The sequence below is a fragment of the Chaetodon trifascialis genome, chromosome 7 (genome assembly GCF_039877785.1).
Source record: "Chaetodon trifascialis isolate fChaTrf1 chromosome 7, fChaTrf1.hap1, whole genome shotgun sequence".
Taxonomy (NCBI): Eukaryota; Metazoa; Chordata; class Actinopteri; order Chaetodontiformes; family Chaetodontidae; genus Chaetodon; species Chaetodon trifascialis.
In genome coordinates this window covers 7,508,105-7,534,149 of record NC_092062.1, presented here as the reverse complement: position 1 = coordinate 7,534,149, position 26,045 = coordinate 7,508,105, and the positions used below count along the sequence as shown (strand labels likewise).

General features: G+C 41.3%; 1 protein-coding gene across 3 annotated transcripts in view; it reads left to right on the top strand.

Annotated features, from left to right (window-relative positions):
• Positions 1–26,045, top strand: part of LOC139333438 (intermembrane lipid transfer protein VPS13B-like) — a 319,141-nt gene that overhangs the window by 3,716 nt on the left and 289,380 nt on the right. For all 3 annotated transcript variants that reach the window (XM_070965843.1, XM_070965844.1, XM_070965845.1), the window contains 2 exons: positions 23–166; positions 19,212–19,329. In XM_070965843.1, coding sequence (XP_070821944.1) covers positions 23–166; positions 19,212–19,329 — 262 coding nt within the window. The remainder of the gene's footprint in view (positions 1–22; positions 167–19,211; positions 19,330–26,045) is intronic.

The following is a 26,045-nucleotide window of genomic DNA, read 5'->3' as shown; positions in this document are numbered from 1 at the left end:
ATATGTCTTTGCTTATTTATAGGAGTTGAAGCTGCCCTTCACATTCATGAGTGGTCATATCCATGAGCTGCGCATCCACGTACCCTGGACCAAGCTGGGCTCGGAGCCTGTAGTCATCACCATCAACACTATGGAGTGCATCCTCAAGCTGAAGGATGGAGCCCAGGTTAGTTATTCACTGGTATGAGAAACATGTCATCTCCAATTCTACTACTGGGCCAAAACAGGGCTGGCCAGATCTTCTTGTTAATTTATGTGACATTTGTCCTCATGACAAAGTTAAACTTCCTCCTTCATTTTTCCTCTCTGTTTTCAAGAAGTTTTGTAATGGCCTTTCTTTTAAACACAGAAAATAAAGATAACAAGCTTTACACTGTAATCTTGATTTAGTGTAAAATCACATGAAGAGAAACTACAATGAATCATTTCATTTTCAGCTTATGCTGGATCGTAACATGTTAAATGTTTTACAACACCGATTCCAAAAGAGTTGCGATGTTATGTAAATATTGATAAAACAGAATTGATCATTTGCTAATCCTTTTTGATATATGCTCAATTGAAACTCAGCTTCACTGAATTTTATAAATATCTGCTTATCTGAATTTAATGCAGCAACATGTTTCAAACAAATTACGACAGGAGCCTCAAAAGACTGAGAAAGCAGTGGAATGCTCCAAAAACACCTGTTTGGAACATTCCACAGGTAAACAGGTTGATTGGTAACAGGTGAGAGTATCATGATTCGGTATGCAAGGGGCATCCTGGAAAGTCTCAGACATTCACAAGCGAGGATGAGGTTCACCACTTTGTTAACAAGTGAATGTATAAAGGATATAAATACATGGGCTTGGGAACTCTTCCTGAAACCGTTGTCAGCAAACTCAGCTTATTTGCATAATTGCATTCTGCCTTTATTAATGTTTTGCACAGCATACCAACTTGTTTGGAAGTGGGGTTGTAAATATAATACAGTTAGCTGGTCTTGTATTTGCATCAGTTACTTGCAAATAATAAAATATTTTTCATGTTTAAATACCAGATGTTTTTTTTTTTAAAACAAAAAAACAAAAACAACATATAAGCATCAAGTATTCGTTATATAATTTGGGAGTTTGTTTTGGACTATTTTACTACAGCCACATTTACTAATAACAGAGCTCAACCATACCATTCTCATTTTGTTCGTCTGACTCATAGGACATTGGGTGTATATATCAACCTGCCATTGGTTTACTGTTTTAGTCAACATCCTCCTCCCCATCTATCTGTGTGTTACAGTTTTCAAAGTCTCCGAACCTCCGAGCTAGTAAACTACATGCTGAAAATGACAAGTTACCCTAACCCTAACTTGGTTGCTAATGGCACAAATGTAGACAAGTTTGCAGCTCTTACCTTTTCTGTTGTGGAGACTCAGCCATGTTAGTGCTAGAGCTCACTTCCTGACCTGTTCCACCAAAACACATCCATCCAACCCTGTTTTGCAAGGACACCGTTGCTGCATCCTCGTCTTTGTGTAGACTCATCTCTGGCACTAGCACAGTTCTAAAACAAAGTGTGGAGGTAATTCTGGATATGTCAGACTGTGTGGTAAGGTACTTCATGGCGCTTCAGGCGTGGCTTAAAGCTTGCCATTTTGACACAGCTACAGTAAATAGCAGTTGCTCCTGTCTCTCTTGTCTTCCATGCTTAATTTCTCTGTTGAGAAATGCATTGAAAGAAATAAGAAAGCAAGCACAGAAACCAATTAATCACTGCCTCATTGAGGGGAGCTTATGGATTTGTTCCATTTAAAACAGCGATTTGGATTGTAATGTGCATTTTCAAAAGCTTGTGGGGAAAAAAAGAACATTGGCAAGTGCTGTAATGGCAGCCTGCAACGAGAAGCACATTTCAGTGGGGATGAAAGTGTGTTGTCATCCACACTATCAGTTAACTATTTGCGAATGCTTTATCAATCTATCAAGAGATCCATCTAACTTTATTTTTAAACAGATGGATTCCAGCATAGAACATATATTAGCTATTGTTGTCCACATCTTGCAGTCATTTAAAAAACGTTGGCTCTACTTTGCCAGTATGATTATCCTTCAGGAAAGCGCAGTACTCTCACTCAGCACATTTATTCCTTAAAAAAGGACAGCTTCATTGACCACTGACCAGAAATATTCAGAGCTTAACAGTACGTGTTCCCAAGGAGTGTGAGTGCGTGTGTGCACAATTATAACATGAAAACCAGTGGACTATGGAAGCAGAAGACCCTATGGTTTTGTAAATACTGAAACACTGTAACAGATTTTTTTGAAAATTTTGACACATTGAAAACAGCAGAGTTTCGTAAATCCTTCGTCAGAGCGCAGACAACGAGGCCGCTCTGGTTGCTCTTTGTTGTGCGAGCAAGTAGAGTTGAGCCAAGCTGTGTCGTGCAGTGGAAACATGGATTCAGTGCTGGGCAGGTACAGGGCGGCCACCTCGGCCAGAAAGTCAATAAGAATGTTCTAGATTTTAAGATGCATGGCTAATTAGACCAAACAGGTTGATATTGCTCATAATTAGCCTGAGGCGCGTACTGTGGGTAAAACATACTGGTGGTGGATAGGAGTCAATAGACAGGGTAATAGGTGAAAGCATAGTTTTTCTGCAAGTTTATGCTTTTTGGTCAATTGCTCTTTTTAGCTTTTTAGTCATGAAGGTTTTATTGCGCATACAGTAACGAGCATAGTTGTTGTCAACTCCTGGCTTCAGTCTCTCCACCGCAGCCTCTCAGCTCAGCTGTCTGCCGAGTGTGTTTGGAGGAGCGAAGCCCTGCACTCATGCACCGACACAGAGAGTAAAGGAGAGAAAGAGATAGAAGAGGCTGCATGTGTGATAATAAATTACACCAAGACACAAGAAAATCACTGATCTCACTCCCTTGTTTCAAGTACCGATAACCCACCTTAAAACTATCCTGGCCTTTAAATGATTTGGAACTGGGCATTCAAACCGGTGTGCCTACATTTTGTTTTTTTTTTTCACATTTGCACAGTTTAATTTTCACTCACAGATGTAAGCAAACTGTGTGCACTGTCAAGCCCTGACATTCAGGGAGCTCTGACTTTGACCAGTGCTACAAACTACTTGGACATCTCTGTCCTTGCAGTGTCATTGGTCTCTGTTTCATTTGGTCCCGAAGCAGTGAACAGTGCTTCTCATTAACAAGAGGTGGAATTTCATTCATAGACTTAGTTTTTGATCTGTAGATGCACTATTGAGCAATTTTATTTTCTGATTTTGTGCCTCATACAGCAACGCTTCAGCAAAGGCAGGGAAGTGGTATAAGACTGCAAGGCTATATACATGGATGATGCAGACCATACAAGTGCAGAGCAATGCAGTTTCCAGACAAATCAGACTTGCAAGTGTTTTATGAGGAGGAAATGCATTTATCATGTTTGTAACGCTCTAAGGACACAAATGCATTTTGGTGAATAGTACAGAATGTAGAATCACCTTTAAGCAACAAGAGTGAGACTTTGTCCTTGTAAATTATTGGTACATAATGTCATTTTAAACCTTTTATGGATCATCATGGACATAAATCTGAGAGCAGTTATACCAAGAGAAATATTTATGTTAGTGTATTGTATTTAGTTTGATTGTATGTGTTTTCAAGTGTGGTATATGAAAGGCATTTTTCTAAGCCTCGTCCTACCTTTGCCACCCATGCAGTTTGCAAAATTGAAAGTGTAGCTCGGCCCTTTTATGGGAAGGCTGAAGTTTCAAGGCCAGATGTCCCAGAAGAAACACATTTCAAGGGAAGTCAATTACAGCTAATTACATAGACTGCGGCAAAAAGATTTGTAACACGTGAGCTTGAGCTGCCCAGAACTAATGGTAAATATCATGCTATGCAGGTGGCTACTGCTTTTGCGATCAGGTTTCTAGTTTGATGGAACTTTAAACTTGTTTTTATGCTTCATACACAGCTTAAGGCCATGTCCTAGTACCTGTAGTGGTGTAATGCATGTAGTTTCAAAACAACTATGTGTAACAGATGGTTTCTAAAAGTCTTCTAGTCAAGATTTTGGGGGAATTGCAAATGACGTTTGGACAAATTATTCAGTGGTATGTACACCCAAGAGACATAATTTGGACCAAAGCCAAACTTACAGCAGAAGTCCTTCTAGCATGTGGAATTTAATTGAGCCGCTACACTTCACTCCTATGTTAGCGGGAAGAAAGAGGCTGACTACTGTGTCCATAGCCCAGAAAATGCAACCAGTTTACTTAAATGCTGTAGATTTGTGTGATCTGGTCATTTATATTACCTTCATTTCACCTTTATTATACTTTCAACATTGCTTGGACATTAAAAAACAGCTATATTTGCCATGTCATCTCTCTGGTGGTTTAGTCAGTTTAGTCAGCCCACAGAAACAAGATTATATTTCTCTGGAGCTTAGATATCCTGTTCATATACATGTCATGCCCTGGCCCAGCTTTAATCAGAGTCTAGCTGGGATGCAGGGAGTTTGGCATAGGTACATGCAAAATGTGGGCCATGACAGTTCTCCCTGAAGCCCTCAGGTAATTTGGGTGATGGCCCACAGGAATTTTAAATGATCTGAAAAAAATTGATGTGTATGGAAAATCTTACATTTTAAGTTTAGTAGATTACTAGTGTTTCTTTTGTCCAACAGAGACAGGAACTTTGTGGTGGGCCTCATGCGGCCAAAGTGTGGAAATGATAAATGATATCATTAATATGGTTTGTTTTCATAATTACTGTTAAAGCCTGAGCGCTGGCCTGTAAAAACATCCGCACGTCTTTTGAAGTTCATTAAGGGTTGTGTAATTTGACCAGAATTATTTGGACCTTTTTAATGTTCGTGTTTCCCCTCCAGAGGAACTGGGTAATATTAGGGATATTCAGATTGCTCAATAGGGCCCATCTGCAAAGCACCAAGAGCAGCTCACAATTATAGTTTCCACCAAATGTGGAAATTTGGGCGTTTAGCAGCAGTTGGAGATTACAGCTCCTGCTGACAGTGTAATTGCTTAAAATAGGCTATAATGAGGACTTGTAGTGCAGAAAGTGCGGTAATAGAAAAAAATGTTGTCAACTTGTTTTTGACATTAATATTAGAAACCGGGGGCCATTTATAAACAAAATACATTTGCTTTTATATGTGTCTTATTGTGTCCTAGAGTCACATGGTGATCTGAAGCAAGCTTAGAAATCCTTGATTGCTTTAAGGCTACTTGTGTTATTGTGTTATTTTAATATTAGACATATGTACATGCTTTCTTTAATACACATTAGTTTCAGATTTATTGTACATGCTTTCTTTATGTTTCTCTATTCAGTTTAAGTCCAAAAATGTAAATCGGTCCAGTTCATGTCTGACTTGAATCATTAGCGTGGACATCTCCATGTGAAATTAGACTAAGCCCTGGTCTATGCCTGTGAGCTCAATCTATGTAACAGGAGATTGGTCATGGGGATGAAAGGGTTTTGTAGTAGTCAACTTTAACTTCTTTCTTCTTGTGTAAAGACACACTCAGTGTGGCCCCTGTTGAGTTATTTGATATGAATGAACTGTTTGATCTGAGCCCCTTCTAGATTATAACGCAGTACGAAAATGTCAGGAGCTGCATTGGATAAAGCAATGGTTTTAAAATCTGTCAGTCTATATACAGAGCTCCTGTGGAAACTGGAGTTATTAATGGAACTCGTAAGGTCTCCAGCTTGTGTCTTATTTGCCCCTTGGAAATCTCATACAAGAAGTTAGCAGCAATGTTCAGTTTTTTCCAGCTTCACACCAAACTTCTCCCATCCAGGACAGTTTTTCTATATTTGGTATATTTAATTTTCTTCATTAGTTTGATGTTGTCATGTTAAGGTTTTCAGCTCACATGTGGTGGATTGGAGCTGGTCTCTGATGTGATGCTGAGTGTTTGGTTTAAGGCATTACTGCCTTCCAGCTTCCCCCTTTAATGAGGAGATGGATAAACCCTTTGGTAGGAGATAGAATTTATCATGCAGCTGTTTTCAGGAGTTTTGTTCTTGTATTCATAGCTAGTTGTAGCAGTAACAGAAATTGGCAAGATTAAACTCAGGCCTTAATGAAAGACCTAACAGCTCACATCCATGTAATGTTGCAAAATTATGGGCACTTTTTTTTTTCTTCTTCTTCTTGACATCTTGGTAAACTGCTCCAGATGTTGAAGATGAGGTGTGATCAGCAAAGACAGAGAGGAACTGGCTGGACAGCAGTTGCAGTGGATCATAACACTCTCAGGCACTCTTTATTTTTTATGAGACAAAGATAAGGGCTTGGGTTTACCGAGGAGAGCCTTTCTGGTTTTGGCTCAGCTTGCTGCTTGATCTGGGAGTTTTATGGCCGCTGAGTGCATTTGCCACTGATGTGGAGGTTCTGATTGATGCATTGCCTCAAGATGATTTGGGGAGGTGCCTCTGAGACTTGTTGGTTTGGCATATGGTCCAACTAGGCCCTTTCTTCTGTTAGATTCCTTCCAAACTATTTTTAGGGCTTTACACCACCAAACCTCATTGCTCCTAAATAATGGGTAATACATGTGAATTAGGGAACCCCTTTTTGAAGACTTCTTAAAAACCCTCAGTTGTTACTCCGTTGCTAAATCTACGACCTACTTGACAAAGGATTGCTCAGAAATTAAACAGAAATCTATAGATGTAATTAATAACAAATGATCAGCTAAACACAGCTTGAGACATTGTGACCTCAGATGCACAGTTGGTTCCTTGTCATGGAATCCTCTGGATGCTACTGCTTTAACATGTGGTTTTTCCACCCAGGGGTTAAATCCACAAGCCACTAAATAGGAAACCTGGGATGTATGGACTGTTATCAGCTTCTGTGTGTAGCCTGCTGTAGTGGTCTGTTGTAGTTATGCATTTGCTTCTGGTTTAAATTGAGATATGTAATTCTTGTTGAAATTGTGAACATGGTCTAAAGAGACAATAAAAAAAATGAGGGCTTTATTTTTCACAAATGGTATTGTATCATCTAGTAAAAATATACAATCACATGTACTTCCACTGTCTGCCTCTGTAGTATATAGTCTCTAACAGAATGAGACCCAGTTTGAGCCTGTGCAGCTCATCTTTCACAAGTCAGAAAACACAAAGGAAAAAGTTAAACAAATAAAAGAAAACAGCCTGTGGAAGTTTGCAATCAGATAGCACAAACTGGATAATCTTTGTCCCAATGCCATTCGGAAATCTTGCCTTTGATTCTCCGGGTTGCAGGGAGCAAATGGCTTACAGAGATTGCACCATAAATCCGTCTGATCATCAGCTCAGCGGGGCCTTGTCTTCAGAACTGAGGAGACGGAGGGCGAAGACATGGAGAATCTGTTTTCCTTGAATCCAGCACCCCGTAGCAGTAACAAAAGCCATCTCTGACTGTATGAAAAAAAAAAAACTAGTGAAAAGATGGAGTAATGTTGGCACGCTGTGGAGTCCCTCGGCAGGTTGGAAGCTAGGGCAAGTGTTCTGATGAGACAACGATGAATGTGCTTGGTTGTGGTTATGTCCTTTTTGTCATGTATTGCCTTCATGTAAACTTATTCCAAAAGAACACATCCATAGTTTGCTCCATGGCCCATGTACAAATGGGCCATCTCACAATTGTCTCCTGTATTTACACACAGGGTGGGATACACATAAATGTAACAAGCTCAACTGTAAGACATATTTCAGGTAAGACTGGATCTGATGACAGTAGGGAGAAGACCGTGACCAGAGATGAGGGTGCCCACTGACTTTGTCATGTGTACTGTATGTTGGTAACCTCAAGCCAAACCACTTGTTGACAGGGTTGTTCAGTCTGAGGAAGGCTTTGATGTTGTAATGATGCTGAAATTTGCTGGTCACAAAGACTGTGTTTCACACTCAAAAAAAAGTTAAGTAGTCATGCAGTGTCTACAATCCAAATACATATTTTCCCACAAAACATAATTCTAGGACTTTGAACCAGTCGTGTTACCCACTATGCTGTATTTGTTTGTCCTCTCACACAAGTTCTCAGCATAGAGTGACCCACTGCGCTGGTCTCTGTTTGGCATTCCAAACTGATTCAAAGCATCTGCAGAAGGCAATGCACAAGTGTGTCATTCCAGCAGAAGGCCTCGCACCCAACCACCGTTGCATGTGAGTCAGCCAGCGCGACACAACCCACAGCGTTACACTGCATTGCCTTTGAGGTTTGATGGAGTTTTGGATTCCTGGTGGGATGAGGTTACCTCAGCTCCTCAGACACAGGAAAGCAGTCTGGGGAAAAATTAAACCCGGCGGCTTCCTGCATGCAGTGATTCAAGTGGTGATCAATACACTCTGGGCAGGATGCTGCCGATCCACAGTTTAATCCCTGCTCTCAGGCCATCCGGACTACAACAATCCCTCAGTGGAGCTTATTACTTGCTGGGTGCTCCTGTGATATCACAGTCTGGGAAACGATTACCTTGCAATTAACGTTAATGTTCTCTTTATTAGCACTGTCTTCAAACAGAAATTCTGGGAAGATATTGTGTTGCATTTAGGCACACTGTTTGATGAGTCTTATGAGTCTTAGATCTAAACTTAATGTACACCATGAGAAGTGATCAAATTAGACAAGATGTTTACCTCTTTTTGTGCTTTTAAGGTCATTGTGTTTGCTTTGTGTGTGAGTTTGATACAACAGCATTTCAGTTCATGTCATTTTGTTTTTTGGGTGCTGCACACTGTATTCCCCTTCATGTAAGTGGTCTAACTACATTTCCAGAGCTGGACATTTTTCTTTCTTTGGGTGAGACTGAAAGTCACAAAAAGGAGTAACACAGTAACTGGGTGCCTCTGTGTGTAATTTCTCAGTGGAGAGGGGAGGCTTGTATGACTCCATGTTACACAAACTGTGGGTGGTCTGTGTTTTATGTCTCAGGGTGAGTGTGTGCTCCATTTAGCAGACCCTCACCCCTTTGACCTATGAATAATTCCACTCTTATTATAGAAATGATGACGCCATATAAGGCAGGACATTTTAACCAGTAAAATCACCCATGCAGAGCTAGTCAGTAGCAAGTTATTTGGCAGAGCGGAAATCCTTTTTTTTTTTTTTTTTTTTTTAAATCAAAATTCCATTTTATTTGTACATCTAGATTCTATCTAAAATACATTTTATATGTAACACTCAATGACTCGTAAAACCAGAGGAAAACTGATTGTAGTGTGTTTCAGAAGGTGACCCTCCACTCTGCTTTGTGTGTTGGTATATGAGTTAAATTCCACTTTCCCAGAAGTGTGCCGAAATTTGTCGTTTGCTTTTATCTTGGCCGGCTTGGCTGCCCGTAACGTGTGGGTAAGAGAAGAAGAATGTAATACGAATAATTGCACAACATGTCACTCTCCATGGTGTGGGAGAGAAGAAAAGGAGATTGTGTGGAGAAGGCATATGGTTAGCTGCAAAGATAATAAACATGCAGATCTTGAAGGAGTGTATCGCCCTGGCTTGACATTGACCACATTGCTTGTTTAAAGTGACCAACATGATAAGAATTCCCGTGCTATAATTGAGTTGTATTAGCGTCTTATCTTTTATTAAACCTTTTTGACGCTTGAAATGAATATAGAAATATATATGTTAGGATTTTCAGTCGAGAACAGAACGTATTGGTTGATTGAGATATCGGGATGCTAGTTGGTTGAGATAGAGCACCACAGAGATGTCAATATGAGGTAAAGTCATATTCACGTTCAAATTTGAAAAGTTGAAACTAAGGCTAGAATTTTTAAGCTGTGGTTTAAAAGTGAAAAATCTGATTTGGAAATTGAAATGTTTTAAACTGCTTTCTTCTCTTCATGTTTGCAACACATAAAGAGAAGAAAGTGGTTCTTCCCTTCATGCATTGAAGAAAAGAGCTGCTTTTTTATGGCTTTTTTTTCTGTTTTGAGTGTGACTTGCAGAGCTTTAACACATCTCTTTTAAAGATTCAACGTTGTAACAAAGGGTTAATCCTCTGCTACTTGTTCCAGCCAAATACAGCTTTGCAAGCTGTGTTCAGAAACTCATGCCAGCATTGTAACATTAAAGGCTTTATACTGCAGACATGAGTAAAAAGCAGATATTTCAGACTTTCAAATCTCAAATGTTCAAATCTCTTTTTTCAATTTTCAAGCCATAGTTAAATTATTCACATCTTACTTTTAACTTTTCTGACTTTACTTCTTAGTTTCTTAGTTTTATTTTTATGGTTTGTAAAAAAAAAAAAAAAACCTTGTAAAGCAGGACTGCAGTCTGGCTATTGGCCAGGGGCAGGCCACTTGTTTGAGTGGTTTGTTTTGCAAATTGAAAGTTAAGAAATGAAGCATGTCTCCTTTCATTACACCGATGAAGACAAGAGGAGAACTAAGAACCTTGGACATTTACTGTGTTAGGGCTCCAAGATGTTATAAGGATGAAATTGTAATCATTTTTCTCCAAAGTAAGGTTGACAGTTTTCCGTCTCTCAAGTGAGTTGATGAATGTTGACAGTACCTTAGCTGCTTTGGAACCTGGTGTATAAAAGCAATGCAAACGTAAGGCCTGCTGCATTCCGCTTGCATGCTCAAACTTCCTTCACCATGGCTTTGGTATTTCTCAACACTGAGGAAAAATCCTCTCCCATTTCTCTCTGTTTGATTTATTCTGTTTCACTGGTTTCGGAACGTTGTTACTCTCCAAGAACACTTAGGCCTCTATAGTTCATGCCTTCCAGTTGCACCTCACATGTGCAATTAAGCTGTCCGAGTAGCCTCAGCTCCTGCTGGTGCTGTTCTTGGAGGCCAGTGCTTACCTCGTTAAAGGGGTGCTTATGTTTTGTATAATGTCCTTAATATTGTATATGAAATTATGGGCAAAGCTCGTAACAGTGATGGGTCACTTTTTGACAAATCTCATTTGCACTTACATCAGGTCAGGACCACTAGTTTTCAGCAACTCGCCAAAAGTAGATCTCTAGAGGATGCTCAATTTTTTTCATATCATGAAGGAATAGATTAACTACATGATAGATAATATTGGCAAATTTTGATTGGGAATTAACAGGTTAGATCAAAAGTTCTGTGCTTGGGAATTCCCCCATGTGTGTCGTAGTTGACCAAGATGTGTGTCTTTGCACATGACTCTGTGTGTGTGTGTGTGTGTGTGTGTGTGTGTGTGTGTGTGTGTGTGTGTGTGTGTGTGTGTGTGTGTGTGTGTGTGTGTGTGTGTGTGTGTGTGTGTGTTTTATTGTAGCTAACACATTGCAGTTATTAGCATTAGGGGGTAGCTGTGCCAGCGTAAGCAGCATGCCTCACATGCTCAGCCTGGGCTTGTGGTTAGCTGATGGAGACATCTGAAGGACCAGAGCCTCTCAGATCTAAATCAGGAACAATTTCTCCCTCTTTCCCATTCTCTCTCGGTGTCTCTTTCTCTTTTGATTTTTTTTCACCCTGCTTTCCTGTTGTTTCACTCCAATTTTTCTTCTTTTCTGTCTTGCCATTTTTTTCCTCTAACTGTTGTTTCTCCCACTGTTTTTCACACACTTTTCTCTCTTTTGTTCTATTTCTCTGTCCCTTTCCTTTGTTTTTCTCCTTTTCCCCCATGAGACAACAGTTACGTGTGTCAGGTGCAGTAGCACTAAAAGTACAGGTCCGCAGTTGGAACATGGTATGTTAGCACTGAGAGGTCACTGCAGAATTTGAATGGGCTCTAATGAAAGGAAAATGGAGACGGCAATGATCTTGATAGTTCAGCCTTGTTCCAAATTCCATCACGGCACCTACATCAGGACTAGTCACTTGCCTGTCTGAATTCCTTGTTCTTGGCTTTTAATCAAGTCTTGGGATTGGAGGTACTATGATTTAAAATCCTTTGTTTGAACAACAATTGTGGAAAACAAACATTGCTAGCGTGGATGAAAGAGCGCTGACCTCAGCGCTCCCTCTACTTTGTAATGTCTTGCTGCTGACCTGCTTACTTTTGTGGCGAATTAATCAGCAAAAAGGCTATTTTGTAGCAAAGAAACCGATTTCATGCATGAATACACTGGCTTTGAGATTTGCTAGATTAATGGAGAATTATGCACGCTTTAACTGGAGCAGCAACAGCTACTGTACCGTAAACACAAGATTGGTTTCTGCTGGTTATAGTGGAGGTTTGCTTATAAGACTAAAGAAAATGTCTTGGGGTTTAAACCAACACTACGGAATGTAATAGGTCCATAGCTAAAATGCACTTAAACAGGTCACATTTAGGATAATAATGGCACTGATTGGTCAGTGTTACTGAGACGCTGTGGGACAGAGCGTTGTTAAAACATCTGTGCAGCATTGAGAAGGTTCGACAAGGGCACTAAGCCGAAAGCTTGGCGTGTGGCTCTTTGCTTTATATCAAGTGTGCAGGTCTTTTGCTGTCCCTCAGTAAAAGATCTGTACTAGAGCCTCAGCCAACTGTATCCTGTCAGATGAAGCTAATACAAGGACAACGGCTGAACAAGAAGTCCAAGTGAAATACTGAAGCCAGAAGTCCTCCTGTTGCTCCCTGTGGGTCTGGTCCGTAATTTGGATCCCTGTTTGTCTTTGTTATTATTCTGGGCATGTTGGCGGCAGATAGTAGACATAGCCCGTTTGACTTGGGTACAGCGGAGGCACTCTTGGCAGAGACCTCCAGTATGACATCACCGCTGCTGTCGTTGTGATTCTTCCCACTTTAGAGTGAAATAGTTTTGTAATTGTGCATTCTCCTTTTGGCAGATATGTTGGAATCTTTCCCTTTCTCTGCTCCCCCGTCTTTAATGAACTTGTTATATTTTGGGGCTCCTGAAAGAAAGAAGGCATATGCTTGGAAGATTAGCCAAGTGCTTTCATTGCAAACTGTTGATTTTGCAGGGATGAAATGTTCTTAGTGACATTTCGGGCATTACAGACCTGGTATCCCCCCCCCCCCCCCCCCTTTGAAATGAAAAGAAATCCCACAAGTCTGTTTATTCTCTGTTGTGGTTGTGATAATTATATAGGTATGAAGGTTTTAAAAAGGCTAATTACAGATAATTAATTTGACCATAAAGAAAATGAGAGTTTCAAGTAAACCAGGGCTGATATTTTTATGGACTGTCTCTCGTTCATATGGCGTCATGGATATTTTGTTTATCTGACTGTTAATACGCAGTATGTGCTGAGTGGTTGCGGCATGTGGTTTCACAAAGGAAAACAGAATTTTGTACTTTCATGTATTAGAATCATGGTAACCGTACATTTGACATCAGCTATTATATTTTACAATTGTGCTTAAAATGATTCAAATGTCGTTTTAGTTGAATATTTTCATTTTTTCAAGAAACGCTCTTTTCATTCCAAAATCATCGAAGTGGCTTTTTCCTTCTGTTACGCTAATTTTACACTGACTCCCACACTATTCCCTCAGAAAGACAAAGCTCAGTTCAGTTGAAATACTACAGCACATTGCGTACATTTCAGGACTGTAATATTTCATTAATGCAGCACATGCATTGTAAATGGGGATTTTCTTTCCCAGTAGTGGATTTAATTACTTGAAGCGAGGGGGAAAGAGAGAGAGAGACCACATTTTTGTAATGAGCTGTTTTCATTGAGATAATTATTCAGAATGTCACACGATGTGATATTCATCTGGGTTCATTTCGGGCTCTAATCCCTCCAATCTGCCATGGATTCCAGCTGCATGGCTCTGCTGTGTTTTTAGAGTATGGGTCTTCAGGCTGTGTGTGAGACTGTGCACATGCATGTGTGTGTGGTGTTGTATGCAAGTATTTGTCTTTCGTGTAAGTTTGTGGTTTAATGTGTTATCTATCTATCTATCTATCTATCTGTGTACAAATTGCAGAGTATAATAGTAATATTAAGAATGTTTGCCCATTTCTAAACATTTTCAGTGTGAGGGAGAGTGTGTGAAATTCTGTCCTCCCAGCTCTGGCTGGCAGCAGCCTTCTCTAGTCTACCTCCGTTTGAGGAGAAAATGAAACCCCTGTCTTTAATCATGGTGTAATGGCTTTCTGCATTTGTTACAGTTTCATTAAAAACCCATTAGCAGCTAATTTTTAGTTGAGCTGATGGATGTGTTCGAAGCCAAGAGACGTTAAAGAAAAGGTAATTTGAGTCAACTGCGATGAGCTCTGTTCTCTTCAGTTTACATTCCAGTGGGGTCGTCATCAATGGGGTGAGCAGCTTTAGTGTAAAAGAAGTGGCTGCATACCATCTGACGTTACTGGAACCATCCCAAACTGTGACTGTATGTTTGAAACAGTGAGACACTTTTCAAGTCTCATTCCTCTTGTTGCCAGCTGGAAACCATTCTCACAAGAACCAGGGTCATCACCATTAAAACAAGCTTCAGACTAGCTGGTTATAGATGGGATGAGATGGTCGAGAAAACATGGAGGGATGAGGAAGAGGAAGATGGCATAGATTGCAGGTGAAGAAGATGGAAGGAAGTGAAAATGAAGAGGAAAATAAGGATGAGGGAATTAGGACAGGTGAGGGAACAAATGTTGTACATGCAAGATGATATGAGAACGGAGGCATTCTTCAAGAGCAAAACAGCGTGCGCTCTGCTGAATGTGGGGTGTGTGTATCACGTTAGCAGTGACTGTTTTCATTATTGTTCTCAAAAAACAATCTGAAACTCATAAAATCCACAGCTTCTCCTTGGCAGTCCGTATTACAGAAGTTTGTTAAGTTTGAGGAAAGCTATACAGCAAAATGTGTTGTCTGTGAGGGTTTTTGAGGAAGGAGAGAGGAGGTCTGACTGCTGGGTGGTGCTCTGTGGGCCCTGACAAGGGGGATAGGGCCTCTACTTGTCAGACCCAGTGTGTGTGCGTCTGTGTTTGTATGTGTATATGAGTGATTTCGAAGGAGTGGGGGTCTGTCTGAGATAAGGAGCTATTGAGTTTCCTTCATTTATTTTCTCACTCCATAGGCGTTCGCCCTCCACTGCCTGGCCTCCAATCTCCAGGCTTGCTGCTTTGATGTCAGCATGAGTTCGCCAGCAACCTGCAGAGGAAAAACAACAATAACAAGGAGTGTGTTTATCCAGCAGTGATCCTCTGCATGTTCTCATTAATCTGCTGAAACTGTGTGAAATTGACCAGTTTTAAAAATGTTTGGGTTTCAGAGATCAGGCAGTTGCAGGGTAGTCGACTCCTAACTCCTGCCAACTGTTTTTTTTTTTCATGTGTTCAAACTGAAGTGAAAAATTGCTTCATAATTTGTGGAGGAAGAAAGAAAATGTCGTATTTTATTTTTCACAAATGTGTATAGGACAACAATGTTTTTTGCCAGTAGCTGTCAAAGTTAAAGTTTACTCATTCACATCACAGTTTACATATAAATTACATTGCCAATGGCAGTTAAGATTTTACTGGTTTCTGGTATTTGGAAGTTCTAGCTCGTTTGTTTGTACTGGGGGAACTGCCTGTGACAGTATCTGCAGAGGTGCTGTTTCTAATAGCTGGAGGTGGTGGTGGGGTTCAGTTAATGTGTTGAGCAGCTCAGATGTGGGTCGACCCTCCAGACAGGCTCAACACACTGCCTCCTGGTCCCTGACTGAGCCAGACGTCTGCAGGGGGACAGAGGTCAGGTCTGGCCTTCCTGTGCCCTAACCCTCCGTGGGTGCCCACTTACCCTCTGAGTAGGGGGTCCCCCTCGCCTGTCACTCACACTGCCAGGACCTGCTTCTTTTTTCTGTCCTTCAGTTATGCTCTCATTATCTCCAAGTGTCTCTCAGTCTTGCTCTCCCTCTCAGCTACTCTTGGTCTCGATGACTCACTTTATCTCGCTCTGTTTTTTTTTCCACTTATCTCTTTGTCTCTTGTCCCTCTTTTCCTTTTTTGCTACCGTCATCTTTGGTCAACAGCTGAGTTGACATGCCTGCAGGGAAAGCAACCCCCCTTTTCCTGGTTCCTCTGTCTTTCCCTCTTTCCCTATCCCTCCCTCCCTCCCTCCCTGTCCTGTGCCCTGCCGTGGCATTGGAGGGATCAGTTTACCCGGCAGCAGCTGAGGCAGGCTTCATTTGTCCCAGGGCTTCCCTCTGAAAAGGCATTTTTCGCCTCTGGAGAATTGCTCACTGCCCACGGTGACATTGAGCGCTTAATTGCGCTACTTCCAAATTTGGCAGTCTTGTTCTTTAGTGGCGTTTTGAGTCGTTGAACTCAGTATACTCTTGGCCTGCAGGGCTCGGCATTCCTTTAGGTATAGATATGAGTCTGCATGTGAGGGAAACTGTTTCTAATTCTAATGCGCTCAAGGAGCGTGTTGTGATGTAAACTAAACTCCTCAAAATGTGAGCACATCTCATTATAAACTTACCTCATCTAAAACAGCCTTTTTCTTTTACATTGTGTTATCTCTAAATATTGCAAATGCACCTTTTGAGGTGAGCAGAAAAAATGAAGTGTGAATAATGAGCAACAAATTTACATCTTGTTATTTGCCAATCTCTATTCTTCGGAACCTTGATGAAGTATTTATTATTCCTCCACTTCTGTTTACCAATTCCCACCACTCACTGATGGGGGGAAAAAAAAACTGCTTGCGTAGTGCAGCTCTACCGCAAAGGCCTTCAGTGAAGTAAAGTGTAAATATTTCTGCCAGAGCCTCTCTCGACTCTTTTGGCAATAGTGTGTTTACTTTACCGCACTGAGGGATACTTGCCTCTCTGTCTGTGTGTCCACAAGTCAAATTATGTAAAGTATGTTTAAAACCTAATCTTCATTACTCAACCACACAGAGAGAAAGGGGTTCATTGTCATTAAATATTGTCAGAACCAGGAAATGTGTGTTAATTGCGTGGGGTATGTGTATGCACAGTATGTACAGCATGTGGCTTGCCTGAAAGGTGTGGCTGTGGATTTGCTCATTTGAGTATGTGTGAATGAAGTGTGTGTGTGCTTGGAGAAGCCAAATATATCTGGTTTTGACACCTTCAGTGTTTACATTTGTCAGGATAAGGGGTGACACTCTGCCACGCTGATCCCATTTAAATGCTAAACACATACGATGGCCCCCTTTCTTTGTCCGGATTGTCTGACAAACTTACCACCTGGGCTGATTGTGAAGGTTACAGTGCTGCAGTAACCCCTAATCAATGCCATGCTTGGCTCACTCAACTCTCCACCTTTTTCCTGACTGACCTCTCTGTTTTTTAGAATGGTTCTAATATGTTTGGTTTCTTTTCTTTCTTTCTTTTCTACAATCCACTGTTGCAGGCCTGTGTCTGTGAATATGAATATGAGGTATTTGTTCAATTACTCTTACTAGTTGTAGAGGAGCAGAACTTTAGCTATAGTAGCCATAGACTGTCTTTTGTGCTTAGATTTTGATGTAGGAGGCTGTTCTCCTCTATTGTCCAAATTGATAATTTATGTTTGATGATGTATTCACAGTACTGATTTATAAAAACTTATTTTAATCTGACAACTTCTTATAATGAGCTGTTGAATCAAACGCTGTGAACATGCAAGTCCCCCGCAAAACTTGGAAACAAGGCAACAAGCCTCCACTAAAACTTTGAAACATGATGACTAAGACGCTCTGGAGAAGGTGACAATCTGCTTCTCTACATTTTATAAGTCCACGAATTCCATCTCTTTATTGTTAATGGAGCTTCTCCAGCGTTTGTCACTTGATGACATCAGATATGAGAGCAGTGGTTTTCTGCTCCAAGCTTTAGGAGAGTGCTGGGATAGGTTGCCAAAATTATCAACAGGAACAACAAGGGAACTCCCAATTAGGCGATTCTTGTGTGTTAAAATTACATTTACCCCAGCAGTAGATCTAGTAAAAGTTCTTGGCTGTCAGTTCTTAAACCACAATCTCATGACCCCTCCACTGTTTGGTCCTATGTCCCTATTGTTTTAATTGCGTCTCATGTCTTAGTCACAGAGCACCCGCTAGGCTGAGGCACTCCTCAAGCTGAACTAATAAATAACCCCCTCACCCTGAATCTTGGCTTATTTTGTTTATCTTCGGGCTCATCTCTGAAGGGGATGTCCATTTCATCGCCATTCCTACACACACATAAACACACACACACACACAGATCTTGCACTTGCATTCCTGGGCTTAACAGGCCGCTGGTCTCTGAGTGCAAATGACGTGCTGTTGTGGAGGAGAGACCTTCACCCCTCTCATCCAAGGACCAGAGTTTATTTGTAGAGCCCACGGAGATGGTTGTTAAATGGGGATGGGAGGAAGGTTAGAGGGAAGGTTTGGTGTGAAGGGGGGCTCAAAAACAGTGGTGCTCCCCTAATCACTTCTCTGTTCAGAGTACACACAACCAGGTTGGAGAACAGATACCCACCTTACATGCACACCAATAGTTTGATTACCTTCAGTAGCCAGATAAAGGTCGCACTTAGATTACACTGGTTACATTGTTCCCCATAACTAGAGTTTATGTGATTTGTTTGCTAATAAATCTTGCTCATGTGTGGGGAGATGTGTGCTTGCCTGCTAGCTAATATCATAAGCTCCATGAAGTAATGAAAGCCAATGATGGATTTACAGTCAGAGGTGTTTTGGCTGTGATGAATTGAAATTGCCCCTCATCACAAGAACCGTTCTTTGTGGCTTCAGTTTAAACCTAAAGCACTCTTGTGCCATGTGTAGAAAAGGGAGGCTTGATTAAGTTGTGGGTTTTTTTTAATTACTTTTTTGGGCTTTTTAGCCTTTATGATAGTGACAGCTGAAGGTAAGACAGGAAAGGGGGCAGAGAGAGAGGGGACGACACGCAGCGAATGACTGGCAGCCTCAGTTCATGGGGTGCACACCCTGCCAGCTGAGCTATAGGCGAACCCCAAGTTGTTAATACATGTCAAGACTAATTTGACAGATAGTGGAATAATTCAGGTTGGTTTTTCTAATTGCAAGCTGATTAACACAAGCAAGATAACCTGGTTGTGCTTGAAAATTGCAATAATCAAGGCATTATATATTATGAATATGAGCTTGCAGACACTAGAATTGCCACATGCTGCTGTGTTACTATGCTACTGCTGTGCACTACAGTAAAATGAAGTGCTACTTTAATCTGGTCAGAACTGAATAACTGTCAGAGCAAATCTAAATACACCAGTACTTTAGAGCTCTGTGTAAAAACTCTGTTTACTCCCTCACCTTTCATCACAGGCATTCATGTTTGTTTTTTCATCAGGATGACCACGAGAGCGGCTCTAGCTCCACCAGTCGCAGTGTCTCAGACAGCTCCAAGGCTGTGGCCAAGCCCCGCCGCCTCCAGCAGGCTGCCCCCAGCGACCCAGACCTGCCCCCAGGTGAGTGATGGCCCTGGGGCCAGTGAGGCTATTCCACCTCCCTGCTCAGAGAATGACCACCAGGGCAGGCATGGCCTCAGCGGGGGAGGATGGGACCACAGAGTGAGAGAGAGATTTGGACCTATTTACATTACAGGGGAATCTCGATTTTTCTTTCTAGCCTCTAAGAATGTTACAGAGGCAAAATAATTAGATTTAAATCCAAGGCCTTGTTAGAAGCCAAATGCCTGAAGTGGGCAGAGGCAGAGTGAAATGAAGGTAATATTGGTTTACACTGTGAGAAGTATTCTTTTTGAGATGAGCTGTATAGCACTACATTTTTAACCAGTGTAAATCAGCCGGAGAGAGAATGGGGGATGTATCGGTGATAAATCACATAGTGATGGCTCTTATCAACAAGGCCACTTGACCACAAGCCTCCCACAGGGCCAGGGATTCCTGCCTTATTCCAGTACTTAACTGCACCTCACAAAGAATGACCTTGTTTGAGTTGGTCTTTTAAAAATATTTGACTTTTTTTGTCAATTTGTAACTATCTTTTGGAAAGAAGGAAACACACAAACTGAATCAAGTATAAAATGATAAACAACCTGTGTGGAACAGTGTGGAAAAAATAAATAGAACTGTTCAAAAATTCTAGGGGCATGGAAAAAATTTTCAGAGAAAACAGCAAAGGTAAGAAAGAAGGTTGCAAAGAGGAAACTAACATATAAAGAGATGTTATTTTTGAAAGAAAAAGTAAAGAAAAAGAAAGGAGAGAGGTGGGGGTCTTGAGCTTTAAGAGCTAGGTCACAGTCTAACACCCAACCACAAGGCTCACTCCCAGAACCAGTGTATGTGTGAATGTATGAACCTTCACTCCTGGCTGGTTGTATCTGGGGAGGATCCATTTCCAGGCCTGACGTTATGAGATAATATCTCTCCCCAGCTGTTAAAGCAGGGTGCCTCACACCACAACATCTCCCTTTGGGCCTGCCTTCAACAGATCTCCCAGGTGTGTGTGTGTGTGTGTGTGTGTGTGTGTGTGTGTGTGTGCGTGCGTGCGTGTGTGCGTGCGTGCGTGCGTGTGCGTGTGCGTGCGTGCGTGCGTGTGTGTTTGCCTGTGTGTGTGCATGCATGCTTGTGTGTGTACTTTAGTTCATCTGTGTTCATTTGTGTGCACACCCCACACTGTTGGAGCAGCAGACCTTCTTCCAACCCATTACAAGCTGTAGAGACAACTCTGAGGTCAAAGGTTGCAGCCCCTCAATAACAGCGAGGAAGCAAATGAATGCTGTAACCCCAGCCTTCCTAATTAAAAGCTAGAGGTTAAAAGGTAGATGAGGTAAAACTAACCTGTTATGACTCAGGCAGAGGATGTTTTCCCAAGAATAAGATACAAAGCAAACCTGTCAGCAGTCTTTATGTAGTTAAAGGATGTTTTTTAAATGTGAGGACACAGCACAGGATTTCATGGCAGTGCACACGGGCAGTTTTGTAGACATTCATTCATTAGTCTTGTGAGTAACTAATTTTAGACTTGTATGTATACAGATATTGTTCTATTGCATTTATTGAGTATTGATATTGATATTGATTGATATTGAGTACCTATTGCATTTCAAGTCTGCCCAGAAAATTTCTATGGTCTACCTGTACTGTATTTCCTCAAATATACTGAAATACATCCTGCTACCCCCACTGTCTGCCACAGTGTCTGTTTTGAAACTACCGATAAAGAGGTTTTCGAATCCAACACATAGGGGCTTTAATAAATCACCTAATAGTGATATAAATCTGTTGTGAGTGAGTGAAACCATGGAGCACATACAGTGCAATAAACAGATAATCCCCAACAATTTCAGTTAATGACTCATGATGAGTTAAAAAAAGTTGTTTTGTGTCTATTTTTGCAGGTTACCCAAACCTCTTAAGTGCTGCTGCTGTGATTCAATCCTGCATTTCAACTTTTGTTCATGCTGTGATTAAAGAGGGGCTGTCAGAAGCTTGTTGAAAAGCTGTATGCCACAACAGATCCACACTGACACTCCTCTTTACTCATTATAGAAATATTACCACTTCAAGACAATACAACATTTTGTAGGAATATAAATAAATATTTTAGAAACCTATTCAAGGAAAACCATATGGTGATATCATCGTACATTTTTTAGTCAATCAGTGTAATGTTATAATAAAAAGGTTGCGTTGTACTTGCTATTTGCATCAATATTAGAGGACTTTGATTGGGATTTTAAAGCCACATGCATGCTTTCCCAAATTTAAAGTTGCAGTTGCTTCTGTCTCACAAGGTTGCGACGGACAGGGGCAGACACAGGAGAGTGGCAGTGTGTGTAGATGTGTGTGTGTGTGTGTGTTAAGGAAGACCTGTTCGCAGAGAGACCATCTCAGGGCAATAGCCAGTCTTACCTCTTCGTCAGCAACTACATCAACAAACCTTGGTGTTGCGTTTGCTCCCCTCCCGTTCAAAACAACCAAAACAAAACACGGCCGACACTAAAAAGCAGCCACCAGTAATTATCCAGTCATTTGGCCCTAAGCTCTCACATGTTGAATGAATTTATCCTCCCTGTTCTCCCTGTGGTGGAAAATAGTGATGTTAATTCACATGCCATGGGATTGGTAGCCACACAAAGACCAAAGACCAAGTGCTTCCACCTTGGGCGATTCTGTGAATGATTATGTTTACTGCTGCTTGTGGGGGACCAGCGGCCACCGTTTGTGAGAACCGCATTTCTCTGTTCGAGGGGATTCCTACTTTGGCTCTATTCACACTGTTGAAAATGTGTTTTGTTTTATATGAGTTCAAAGAGACTTAACAGTGGTAAGTCTTTGAGTCTAGTGCTACCTGTGAGTTGGGTGGATCAAAGCCATACTCGAGATTTACAGTTTCATCACTCAACTGTCGTAAAGAGCCACAAATATGGTTTATATTTTTTGCAAGTGAATTAGGCTGTTTAGTATGAAGTGTCTTTGCAGTATGATGTGCATCTGTTAGAGATCTGTTAGCCCAAAGACTATCTGTTGGAGAATCATTTTAAATTTCTTGGCAAATTCTCTCTTGTCATGTGTTCTGACTTGTGTGTAGTTATCTACTGATGTTTTTACTGTATATTAACCTTTTCCATTGTGAGCACTAGAACATGGGGACCATTGAGCTTGTTGAACTGATAAATTGAGCTGAATCACATAATATGGGGACCAAATTCCAGTCCTAACCATTCTGATATTGTTCTCAGACCAGATTTTGATTTTGAACTCTCAAGATAACAACTGTTATCTGTTATTTCCTGCCCTACCACAAAAGCACAGAATGTGCATTATGACATGGGCTAAGTTCAGTGTGCACGTGGGTGTATTCATTCCTCCTTTTACTACTGTGTGTTTGTGTGTTTTTATGCAACTGTATGTGCTATTATGTGAATGCATACACCTACATTAATGTGACTGTGCTTGTGTTGCTTTGAGTTTGTCCAAGTCTTGTGCATGCACGCATGATTGAGTAAGTATACGTGTGAGGATATTGAGATTTGCATGGGCTAAAATACAAATACACTCTGCAGATAAATCTGTGGTCCAGTGCTGCTGCTGTCCTGGTACTGGGGCCTTTGCTCAGAAAATAAATACAGCAGCTGTTCTGGTATTACTGGGAAATGCTACTTATGGATAGAGAATATCCCATACTGGTAAAGGCTGGAGCTTTCTCCAGCTGGAGCTTTCTGCTGTTCTGGAGACCTGCTGTACCATGCTTGGTTGGGTTCAGTGAATCTACAGTTTTACCATAAGAAGCCCTCGAGCTAATAGAATGGCTAACATAATTAAGTGTCTTAAATTACTGGTGATAGTAATCTTGTAATAATCTAAGCTTGCAGTATTTCCACGGTCCAGTAGGAAACTTGCCATTGTTAGATCATTGTGCCGCTATGTTTATGTTCCTGGTGTTTTATATTTTATATTTGAAAAAAATTAAATGGGGATTTGTAGGTTTTTGTGAACTGACTACTTAACACTTACATGGTGCTATGTCCCACTGTAGCTTCTGTGCCCATTCTCTTGGCTACATTGCTAACTGAACTAATTATGTTCCAGAATAACACAGCAGGATCAACTTACAATACAACGTTTCCACTGGTATCACTGGTTGTATGACTTTCCTCAATTGGTCGCAGCAGCGCATGATTTCTTTCCACCCTTTGATTTACACATATGCATCAACAACATAGCACAACAACACAGTAATATTATAGAATGCCACCAGCCTTAGACAGTTTGAGGCGTTCCCAAAACAGAGTCTTTTACCTAAATTATTAATAATGGTAAAAATAATGACACTGTGGTTTCTGCATTTTTGTTAAATAACGTTTAATTGACTGAATGTGGGCCAAAGACACATATGAAAAGCAAAATGTACTGGAGATAGCTAAAGAAAAGACCTGCCACTAAAATCTAACTCTAACTGTAGCAGGTTCCAGGGAGCACTGTCCAGGCAGTGGCTGGAGTATTTTATTTTGGCTGAACTGTGCTGGGGGTAATCCATACAGTGGTAACGCTCAAATCAATATCAGTATTTCAGCATGAATACATGCACAATAGAGTAGCTCCCCCTCCCAACAGCTCCAAATACCTCACGATAAGCCTCTGTGGTTTAGATGATTGCACTGACTCCTTTTTTCACACGCAAAATTACATTGAGAGCAGCAGATGTGGACAGTCACCGCTGCTACACATCGTACATTATGTATCACACTGCTCTCTCTCACACACACATAGACAGAGGGGAGACAGAGAGAAACAGAGCTAGTTAACAGAGCACAACAGGTGGATGTGAGGGAATACACACACACCCACACACACACACACACTATAAATTAATTGTCCTAAAACGGCACGTTAGTCCCAAACCACAACGATTTACAAGTCAAAACACATCAGCAGCAGATCAGATATACTAGTCAGACTACCAAGACCACAGTGAGGGAGAGCAGGAAACAGTAGCTAAGGCCACACAATACATGACAAAGTCAGCAGTTTCCAAATCGACCCTGTTGTTAAAAATATGTTCAAACTCACCATGGACATTTTCATGGCGTTATCCAACATGCCCGGCAACTCTTCAGGACGAGGACATTTGAAAACAAGTCCATCCATAATGCAGTTATCCAACTTTCTTAATTCAGGCTTACTGATTTTAGACTGGAAAAATAACAGCAACAGTTTATCTGCTAGCATTCTCACAAGTATGTGACACGGAAAAGCTTCCCCAGCTAACATTAGCTTATCGGCATTAAATTAACCACTCCATAAGGTTATCAAAACATTGGCATTAAAACTCAAATTAGCCTTGTTAAGTGTAAGCAGCACTGTTGACAGACCCTCAGTCTGGAACTGCTTCATCTAGACTGGCTCTCTGTAGGACCAGACTCTCACACTGGGCCACTCACACGATTGCGACCACGTGAAATTTTAACTCGCACACTCTCGAAGTCTGGTTGCAGTCTAGATTCCTGGATGGACTTGTCAATCTTTCTCTCCATGGCTAGTAACTGGCAAGGCTGATGGCTGCTAATACTTTCCATATAGAGGAAAAAAGGTGAGCACGGACAGTATAGTGTTTCTTTCCTGTATTCACAGAAGAGAGTTGGCCTGTTCTGAGATCACATAAAGGAGCTGGTTTTTCCAGTCATTTTATGGTTGAACAGTTTTAAGTGGGCTCCTTCCCTGTGGGCCGCAGCACAGGTGCTGGCTGTGTCAATTGTTTACAGAAGTTCAGAGCAGCGCGATGGCTCACAGAGAGATGGATTGGGGCCCTGGACTTGTTGCGAGGCAAGAAGAGGTATAACAAGTGTAAGAGAGTGCAAGAGAGAAAGAGAGACACTCTGACACGGGCAAATTAGATCCAGAGAGGGAAATAGCAGGGGGTAAAGTGCTGGTTTTACTGCCCAGGCTGCAGGTGCGACAGCAGCTTTCTGACTGACCCCAGAACCACAGGCATGCACACACGCACACACAGCCACATTCATGCACGCAAGAGAGCAGCCCGGCACACACTCAGACTCAGACAAGCACATGCATGCATGCAAAGCCATGCACGAATGTCACGAACACACATTGCGTTTATGAGTTGAGTTCATATTATGTCATCCTCTCTTCCTGCCACTCTGTTTGGTCAGGCAGCAAACTCTTGAGAGTTTTGTCAATTGGATTATGCTAATGCATAGTCAGGCCTGTGTACAAGTGGCAGAACAGTTAAGCAATTCATATAAATATTTTCATCAACAGCACCATTTAGTTCTGCCTAATTATCGGTTCTGTTATGCCCTGGGCCAGGCATGTAGATACAGGAAGACAAACATTTGGTTTGGAAAATAAGGGAAAAGCATTAAAGGTTTATATGTTTTAACTTGTAGTGACTGGCTTTAACAGTACTTGGGAGGAATGAATAATGCCATTGGTCCTGTGGTTAGGAGGATTTATTGCTGTATATTTTCATATTTTATGGTCAAAACTCCCCTGTCTGTAATATTTTAAGTTCTTTCTTACTTCGTGAGTAATGACCTTACCATGTATGTTTTTCCTGCAAAGCTTCTGTTTCTGGGCGTCACTATGGCCATTAGGAGGTAGTGGTGGTAACACTGCAGGACGGCTCCCCCAGCTCTGCTGAAACACAATCTATCAAACTACTCTTTTGCTTGTTCTTGGTTACTACGTCCCTCCAC